General features: G+C 41.9%; 1 protein-coding gene across 1 annotated transcript in view; it reads left to right on the forward strand.

Annotated features, from left to right (window-relative positions):
* LOC121506608 (long-chain-fatty-acid--CoA ligase 1-like) overlaps positions 1-8,411 on the forward strand; it is a 30,323-nt gene extending 21,912 nt beyond the window's left edge. Inside the window, exons 11-21 of the mRNA XM_041782413.1 lie at positions 1,938-2,015; positions 2,099-2,233; positions 2,316-2,450; positions 2,901-2,996; positions 3,092-3,164; positions 6,936-7,024; positions 7,099-7,215; positions 7,316-7,459; positions 7,569-7,673; positions 8,094-8,165; positions 8,271-8,411. Of these exons, the coding sequence (XP_041638347.1) occupies positions 1,938-2,015; positions 2,099-2,233; positions 2,316-2,450; positions 2,901-2,996; positions 3,092-3,164; positions 6,936-7,024; positions 7,099-7,215; positions 7,316-7,459; positions 7,569-7,673; positions 8,094-8,165; positions 8,271-8,411 (1,185 nt within the window). The remainder of the gene's footprint in view (positions 1-1,937; positions 2,016-2,098; positions 2,234-2,315; positions 2,451-2,900; positions 2,997-3,091; positions 3,165-6,935; positions 7,025-7,098; positions 7,216-7,315; positions 7,460-7,568; positions 7,674-8,093; positions 8,166-8,270) is intronic.
* Positions 8,412-9,848: the final 1,437 nt, after the last annotated feature.

Here is a 9,848-nt window from a genome sequence, read left to right on the forward strand (position 1 = left end):
TGGAGACACTGTTTGCCACGTCCGCCGTCTCTCAGGTTGTCATGGAGACACTGTTTACCACATCTGCTGTCTCTCAGGTTGTCATGGAGACACTGTTTACCACGTCTGCCGTCTCTCAGGTTGTCATGGAGATCAGACGCTGTTTACCAAGTCTGCTGTCTCTCAGGTTGTCATGGAGACACTGTTTACTACGTCTGCCGTCTCTCAGGTTGTCATGGAGACACTGTTTACCACTTCTGCTGTCTCTCGAGTTGTCATGGAGATCAGACACTGTTTACCATGTCTGCTGTCTCTCAGGTTGTCATGTAGATCAGACACTGTTTACCACGTCTGCTGTCTCTCAGGTTGTCATGGAGACACTGTTTGCCACGTCCGCCGTCTCTCAGGTTGTCATGGAGACACTGTTTACCACATCTGCTGTCTCTCAGGTTGTCATGGAGACACTGTTGACCACATCTGCTGTCTCTCAGGTTGTCATGGAGACACTGTTGACCACATCTGCTGTCTCTCAGATTGTCATGGAGACACTGTTTACCACTTCTGCTGTCTCTCAAGTTGTCATGGAGAACAGACACTGTTTACCACGTCTGCTGTCTCTCAGGTTGTCATGTAGATCAGACACTGTTTACCACGTCTGCTGTCTCTCAGGTTGTCATGTAGATCAGACACTGTTTACCACGTCTGCTGTCTCTCAGGTTGTCATGGAGACACTGTTTACCACATCTGCTGTCTCTCAGGTTGTCATGGAGACACTGTTTACCACGTCTGCCGTCTCTCAGGTTGTCAAGTAGATCAGACATTGTTTACCACGTCTGCTGTCTCTCAGGTTGTCATGGAGACACTGTTTGCCACGTCCGCCGTCTCTCAGGTTGTCATGGAGACACTGTTTACCACATCTGCTGTCTCTCAGGTTGTCATGGAGACACTGTTTACCACGTCTGCCGTCTCTCAGGTTGTCATGGAGACACTGTTTACCACGTCTGCCGTCTCTCAGGTTGTCATGGAGATCGCGCTGTTTACCAAGTCTGCTGTCTCTCAGGTTGTCATGGAGACACTGTTTACCACGTCTGCTGTCTCTCAGGTTGTCATGGAGACACTGTTTGCCACGTCCGCCGTCTCTCAGGTTGTCATGGAGACACTGTTTACCACATCTGCTGTCTATCAGGTTGTCATGGAGACACTGTTTACCACGTCTGCCGTCTCTCAGGTTGTCATGGAGACACTGTTTACCACGTCTGCCGTCTCTCAGGTTGTCATGTAGATCAGACATTGTTTACCACGTCTGCTGTCTCTCAGGTTGTCATGGAGACACTGTTTGCCACGTCCGCCGTCTCTCAGGTTGTCATGGAGACACTGTTTACCACATCTGCTGTCTCTCAGGTTGTCATGGAGACACTGTTTACCACGTCTGCCGTCTCTCAGGTTTTCATGTAGATCAGACATTGTTTACCACGTCTGCTGTCTCTCAGGTTGTCATGGAGACACTGTTTGCCACGTCCGCCGTCTCTCAGGTTGTCATGGAGACACTGTTTACCACATCTGCTGTCTCTCAGGTTGTCATGGAGACACTGTTTACCACGTCTGCCGTCTCTCAGGTTGTCATGGAGACACTGTTTACCACGTCTGCCGTCTCTCAGGTTGTCATGGAGTTTAGAAACATCCGCTGGTTCTTCTGGTCAGAATGTTTGTTTGCAGCAGAGGTGTCAGGTGTGGATGTTCTAACGTGGCTCTGTGAGAATGTCTGCAGGCCTCTTCATTGGTCGGAATGTTAGAGGACTGCTCTAACCTCTCCTCTGACCTCTGACCTCTGACCTGTTCCTCCAGTCCCGGGCTCAGACCTCCTCAGAGGACGTCCTGCTGTCCTTCCTCCCTCTGGCCCACATGCTGGAGCGGGTGGCGGAGGTACTCAGACTCTCCTGTCTCTGTGTTTGTCTTAGGTCAGCTGTCCCATGTCTCCCAGTGACGTCCATATTTCCTTCCTTCCCCTGGCTCACATGTTTGAGAGAGTAGTCCAGGTAGAGTATGGTCCCTTAGTTAAAGTGTCCTCACTGAGGTCCTCAGGTCCTCTAACCTCCTGTCTCTCTCTAAATGCCGACAGGGAGTGATGATCGTACACGGAGCCAGCATCGGCTTCTTCCAGGGAGACATCCGTCTGCTGTCAGATGACCTTACCGCGCTCAGGCCCACCGTGTTCCCGGTGGTCCCCCGACTCCTCAACAGGATGTACGATAAGGTAGATCAGGGGCGTGATGATTGATCGGGGCTATGGGCACCACCCCTTTATAACCATGGGTCCTTCATGTTCTCCTCTGCAGATCCACGGGCAGGCTAACTCCTCTCTGAAGCGCTGGCTGCTGGGCTTTGCTTACAGGAGGAAGGAGGCGGAGCTAATGAGAGGAATCGTGAGGAGAGACAGCATCTGGGACCGGCTCATCTTTAGAAAAGTCCAGGTATGCGCTCACCTTCACCAGAATCGTCCTCTGTCCTCAGGCTCACACTGAAAAGCTCCTTTAGACAGCTCCTTTTTGTGCTGAACCAAGCGCTGTTCCAACCAATAAGCTTCATTTAAGGAGAACGAGGCGGTGGTTATGGGCGGGGCTTAGCCATAGCTGCTGCAGTGTAATCAGAACTGGACCACGTTTCTCTATGAAAGAAAGAGTAGAAAAACCAGGAAGACAAAATAATCACGGATAAATCTATGATCAGTGAGAGTTTATTAACCCCTGATTCACAGGACAGCAGTCACTGCCACTAAACCCCGCCTCTTCCTCCTCTAATGCTGCTGATTGGTCCAGTCACTGTCTGACCTGGAACAAGCCAATCAGCTTGAAGCTTTAGAGATATCCGCCCAGTGACAGACGAGCTGACTGTTGGAGGTAACTGTGTGCTGCCCCCTACAGGCCAGTCTGGGCGGACGCGTGCGTCTGATGTTAACAGGAGCTGCTCCCATCTCTCCGGCGGTCCTGTCCTTCCTCAGAGCGGCGGTGGGCTGTCAGGTAGACCTCACCTGTCCTCTCCATGTGTTCTCAGTAGTAAACAGAATAACGTTTGCGATCATGGCAGTAATCCGAGTATTTAACCCTTTCCTCAGTTCTATGAAGGCTATGGGCAGACGGAGTGTACAGCAGGATGTAGCATCACCTTACCTGGAGACTGGACCGCAGGTAACAAAGAGCTACACCTGTCTAGATCAGTGGTGCTCAACTGGTGGGTCAGGGCCCAGAAGAGGGTGGCAGGGCTTACAGCAGAGAATGGCCTTCAACAAAATCACTGTAAATTTACCCAAACTCAGAGATTTTCTCTGTAAATTATGTTAATAATGAGGTCATTTATTAGAATGATGAGGCAATTAATGAAAATAATGAGATAATAAATAAAAATAATGAGGTCATTTATTAAAATAATGAGGTCATTTATTAAAATCGTGAGGTCATTTATTAAAATAATGAGGTAATTAATGAAAATAATGAGGAAATTAATGAAAATAATGAGGTCATTTATTAAAATAATGAGGTAATTAATGAAAATGATGAGGCAATTAATGAAAATAATGAGATAATAAATAAAAATAATGAGGTCATTTATTAAAATAATGAGGTCATTTATTAAAATAATGAGGGCATTTATTAAAATAATGAGGTAATTAATGAAAATAATGAGGCAATTAATGAAAATAATGAGATAATAAATAAAAATAATGAGGTCATTTATTAAAATAATGAGGTCATTTATTAAAATAATGAGGGCATTTATTAAAATAATGAGGTCATTTATTAAAATGATGAGGCAATTAATGAAAATAATGAGATAATAAATAAAAATAATGAGGTCATTTATTAAAATAATGAGGTCATTTATTAAAATAATGAGGTCATTTATTAAAATGATGAGGCAATTAATGAAAATAATGAGATAATAAATAAAAATAATGAGGTCATTTATTAAAATAATGAGGTCATTTATTAAAATAATGAGGTCATTTATTAAAATGATGAGGCAATTAATGAAAATAATGAGATAATAAATAAAAATAATGAGGTCATTTATTAAAATAATGAGGTCATTTATTAAAATAATGAGGTCATTTATTAAAATAGTGAGGTCATTTATTAAAATAATGAGGTAATTAATGAAAATAATGAGGTAATTAATGAAAATAATGAGGTCATTTATTAAAATAATGAGGGCATTTATTAAAATAATGAGGTCATTTATTAAAATAATGAGGTAATTAATGAAAATAATGAGGAAATTAATGAAAATAATGAGGACATTTATTAAAATAATGAGGTCATTAATAAAAATAATGAGGAAATTTATTAAAATAACGAGTAAATGAATATATGAGGTCATTAATAATAAAAATGAGGTCATTTATTAAAATAATTAGGTAATTATGAAAATAATGAGGTCATCTATTAAAATAATGAGGTAATTAATGAAAATAATGAGTTAATTAATGAAAATAATTAGGTAATTAATAAAAATAATAAGATAATTAATAATAATAATGAGGTCATTTATTAAAATAATTAGGTAATTATGAAAATAATGAGGTCATTTATGAAAATAATGAGGTCATATATTAAAATAATGAGGTAATTAATGAAAATAATGAGTTAATTAATGAAAATAATTAGGTAATTAATAAAAATAATAAGGTAATTAATAATAATAATGAGGTCATTTACGAAAATAATTAGGTAATTATGAAAATAATTAGGTAATTAATGAAAATAATGAGGTCATTAATAAAAATAATGAGAAAATTTATTAAAATAACGAGTTAATGAATATATGAGGTCATTAATAATAATAATGAGGTCATTTATTAAAATAATTAGGTAATTATGAAAATAATGAGGTAATTTATGAAAATAATGAGGTAATCTATTAAAATAATGAGGTAATTAATGAAAATAATGAGTTAATTTATGAAAATAATTAGGTAATTAATAAAAATAATAAGATAATTAATAATAATAATGAGGTCATTTATTAAAATAATTAGGTAATTATGAAAATAATGAGGTCATTTATGAAAATAATGAGGTCATATATTAAAATAATGAGGTAATTAATGAAAATAATGAGTTAATTAATGAAAATAATTAGGTAATTAATAAAAATAATAAGGTAATTAATAATAATAATGAGGTCATTTACGAAAATAATTAGGTAATTATGAAAATAATTAGGTAATTGATGAAAATAATGAGGTAATTAATGAAAATAATGAGTTAATTAGTGAAAATAATGAGGTAATAAATGAAAATAATGAGGTCATTTATTAAAATAATGAGGAAATTTATAAAAATGATGAGGTAATTAATTAAAATAATGAGGTCATTAATAAAAACAATGAGGTCATTTATTAAAATAATGAGGTCATTTATGAAAATAATGAGGTCATTTATGAAAATAATGAGGTCATTTATTAAAATAATGAGGTCATTTATTAAAATAGGAAATTAATAAAAATAATGAGGTCATTTATGAAAATAATGAGGTCATTTATCAAAATAATGAGGTCATTTATTAAAATAGGAAATTAATAAAAATAATGAGGTCATTTATGAAAATAATGAGGTAATTTATTAAAATAATGAGGAAATTTATAAAAATGATGAGGTAATTAATTAAAATAATGAGGTCATTAATAAAAACAATGAGGTCATTTATTAAAATAATGAGGTCATTTATTAAAATAATGAGGTCATTAATAAAAACAATGAGGTCATTTATTAAAACAATGAGGTCATTTATTAAAATAATGAGGTCATTAATAAAAACAATGAGGTCATTTATTAAAATAATGAGGAAATTTATAAAAATGATGAGGTAATTAATTAAAATAATGAGGTCATTAATAAAAACAATGAGGTCATTTATTAAAATAATGAGGTCAATTATAAAAACAATGAGGTCATTTATTAAAATAATGAGGTCATTTATTAAACTAATGAGGAAATTTATAAAAATGATGAGGTAATTAATTAAAATAATGAGGTCATTAATAAAACAATGAGGTCATTTATTAAAATAATGAGGTCAATTATAAAAACAATGAGGTCATTTATTAAAATAATGAGGTCATTTATTAAAATAATGAGGAAATTTATAAAAATGATGAGGTAATTAATTAAAATAATGAGGTCATTTATTAAACTAATGAGGTCATTTATAATATAATGAGGTCATTTATTAAAATAGGAAATTAATAAAAATAATGAGGTCATACATGAAAATAATGAGGTAATTAAAATAATGAGGTCATTAATAAAAAAAATTAGGTCATTTATTAAACTAATGAGGTCATTAATAATATAATGAGGTTATTAATGAAAATAATGAGGTCATTTATTAAACCAATGAGGTCTTTATTTATATAATGAGGTCATTAATAATATAATGAGGTCATTAATAATATAATGAGGTCATTTATTAAAATAGGAAATTAATAAAAATAATGAGGTCATTTATGAAAATAATGAGGTAATTATAAAACGTTTGGGGAGTTTTTTAGAATTTTTGGGCCTTGTCTTTGGGAATTTCCTTTCCCTGTAGACGTGGTTCAGTTTTTAGAGGAACCAGAGAGTTTCAGCAGCTCTGACTCCTCCTGGACATTTTTACTGAAACATCTACAGCTTCACTGAACTGTTGTTCGAAATGTCTTGTTCACTCACAGCACACCTGACATGCTCTCACCTGTGCTCGTTCTGCAGCCTCCACCCTCACAGCCGTTTTTACTCAGTCAGGGATGTTTAACCTTGTGTCCCAGGGTTTTTGGTTCCCATGATTCAGAGTTCTGTTTGTGCCCTGTGTCTGTACGGAGCTTCTTCTAAGAGTAAATAGCAGCGTTCCTCTACTGTACACAGCTGAATCACTTGTATTGACTGTCTGGACCGTCTCTAACCATGGCGTCCTGTCCACAGGTCACGTCGGCGCTCCTCTGCCCTGTAATGCCATCAAACTGGTGGACGTGTCAGAGATGAACTACCTGGCGTCAAACGGAGAGGGAGAGGTGACTGTCACAGACTAGCAGGATCACCTCAGAGGAAGGATTTGACTCTAACGTGTCTGTCTCTCTGAGTCCAGGTCTGTGTGAAGGGCCCTAACGTGTTCCAGGGTTATCTCAAAGACCCCGAGAAGACGGAGGAGGCCATCGATGCTGATGGATGGCTTCATACTGGAGACATTGGGAAGTGGCTCCCTGTAGGTCCACCTGTGGTTCAGCTCTAACAGCTAGATCTTTAACATGTCTTGAGCGTCTCTCTGAGAGCTTCTCTAACTCTGACGTTCTTCCTGTGAACAGAACGGCACTCTGAAGATCGTGGACAGGAAGAAGCACATCTTTAAGCTGGCCCAGGGAGAGTACATCGCCCCAGAGAAGATCGAGAACATCTACTCGAGGAGCGACGCTGTGGCTCAGGTCTTTGTTCATGGAGACAGTCTGCAGGTGAGACCAGGAGCCACAAAGTCCTCCTGACTTCTTCATCATTAAACCACTGAGCCTACCATCCTGGTCTTCTTCTGCTTCTTCATGTCCATACTGGGTTTATCTCCAGGCTTGTCTGGTAGCTGTGGTGGTTCCTGACCCCGACTTCTTCTCTGGCTGGACCAAGAGGACCCTGGGACTGGAGGGCAGCTACCAGGACCTCTGTAACAAGGCGGTAAGACCCTCCTGTTCCTAGGTTCATGTGTGAGTCTCTTCTGCAGCAGGGTCTGGATCATCTGTTCAAAGATCCACATCTTCTGTCCATCAGCTTCACAGAAGCTAAACCTGCACACCCTTGACCTTTGACCTCCTAAAGTCTAATCAGTTCACTATCAAGCCCAGTAGTAGGGCTGTGTCTGAAATCACCGGGTCATTCCTAATCCCTGTTCCTCCCACAGAAGGAGTCCTGTCTTTAAGTTTGTCTTCTCTGAAGGTCACATGGAGGTCACATGATAGTCACATGGAGGTCACATGGAGGTCACATGATGGTCACATGATGGTTACATGGAGGTCACATGGAGGTCACATTACCTAGCTGATCCCTCCCTGTGTTAACTGAAACAGGAAGTGAGATCATGTCTTGTGTTCCCTACAGGAAGTGAAGAAAGCCATTTTGGAGGACATGGTCCGACTGGGCAAGGAGGGCGGCCTCAAGTCCTTTGAGCAGGTACATCTTTGTCTGTAACCACACCACTAGGTGGCGCTGTGTTCTCCTCTAGACATGCTGCTCATCATCCTCTGTCTCACAATCTGCCAACGTCTGCGTCTCCAGGTGAAGGCCATCTGCATCCACGATGAGATGTTCTCCATCGAGAATGGTCTCCTCACTCCCACACTGAAGGCCAAGAGGAACGAACTCCGACAGTTCTTCAAAGCCCAGATAGAGGAGCTGTACCAAGGAATCGACATGTAGGAGGAGAGGAGAGAGGAGAGGAGAGGAGAGAGGAGAGGAGAGGAGAGGAGAGAGGAGAGGAGAGAGAGAGAGGAGAGAGGGGGAGAGGAGAGAGAGGAGGAGAGAGAGGAAGAGAGAGGAGAAGAGAGGGGAGGAGAGAGTAGGAGAGAGGAAGAGAGAGGAGGAGAGAGGGGAGGAGAGAGGAGGAGAGAGGAGGAGAGAGGGGAGGAGAGAGGAAGAGAGAGGGGAGGAGAGAGGAGGAGAGAGGGGGAGAGGAGAGGGAGGAGGAGTGAGAGGGGGAGGAGAGGGGAGGAGAGGAGAGAGGGAGGAGGAGAGGAGAGGAGAGGAGAGGAGAGAGGGAGAGGAGAGGAGAGAGGAGAGAGGGAGAGGAGAGAGAGGAGGAGAGAGAGGGAGAGGAGAGAGAGGAGGAGAGAGAGGAGAGGAGAGGAGGAGGGAGAGGAGAGGAGATAGGAGGAGAGGAGAGGAGAGGAGATAGGAGGTGAGGAGAGGAGAGATGAGGAGAGGAGAGGAGAGAGAGGGAGAGGAGAGAGAGGAGGAGAGAGAGGGAGAGGCGAGGCGAGGAGAGGAGAGAGGAGAGAGGAGAGGAGAGGAGAGGAGAGGAGAGGAGAGGAGAGGAGAGAGGAGAGGAGAGGAGAGGAGAGAGGAGAGGAGAGAGGGAGGAGGAGAGGAGAGGAGGAGAGAGAGGAGAGGAGAGAAGAGGAGAGGAGGAGAGGAGAGGAAAGAGGAGAGGAGAGGAGGAGAGAGGAGAGGAGGAGGGGAGAGAGGGGAGAGAGGGGAGGAGAGGAGAGAGGAGAGGAGAGAAGAGGAGAGGAGGAGAGGAGAGGAGAGGAAGAGAGAGGAGGAGAGAGGGGAGGAGAGGGGAGGAGAGAGGAGGAGAGAGGAAGAGAGAGGAGAAGAGAGGGGAGGAGAGAGAGGGAGAGGAGAGGAGAGGAGAAAGGAGAGAGGAGAGGAGAGGGGAGGAGAGGAGAGGAGGAGAGAGGAGAGGAGAGGAGAGAGGAGAGGAGAGAGGAGAGGAGAGGAGGAGAGGAGAGGAGAGGAGAGGAGAGAGGGAGGAGGAGAGGAGAGGAGAGGAGAGAGGGAGGAGGAGAGGAGAGGAGAGGAGAGGGGAGGGGGGGGTGGAGAGGAGAGGAGAGGAGAGGAGAGAGGAGAGGAAAGGAGAGAGGGAGAGGAGAGGCGAGGAGAGGAGAGGGGGGGAGGAGAGAGGAGAGGAGAGGCGAGGAGAGGCGGGGAGAGGGGAGGAGAGGGGAGGAGAGAGGAGGAGAGGTGAGAGGAGAGGAGAGGAGAGGAGAGGAGGAGAGAGGAGGAGAGAGGAGAGGAGAGGAGAGGAGAGGAGAGGAGAGAGGGAGAGGAGAGGAGAGAGGGGAGGAGAGGGGAGGAGAGAGGAGAGGAGAGGAGAGGAGAGGAGAGGAGAGAGGAGAGGAGAGGAGAGGAGAGGAG

This window comes from Cheilinus undulatus, unplaced genomic scaffold, assembly GCF_018320785.1.
Source record: "Cheilinus undulatus unplaced genomic scaffold, ASM1832078v1 Contig10, whole genome shotgun sequence".
Classification (NCBI taxonomy): Eukaryota; Metazoa; Chordata; class Actinopteri; order Labriformes; family Labridae; genus Cheilinus; species Cheilinus undulatus.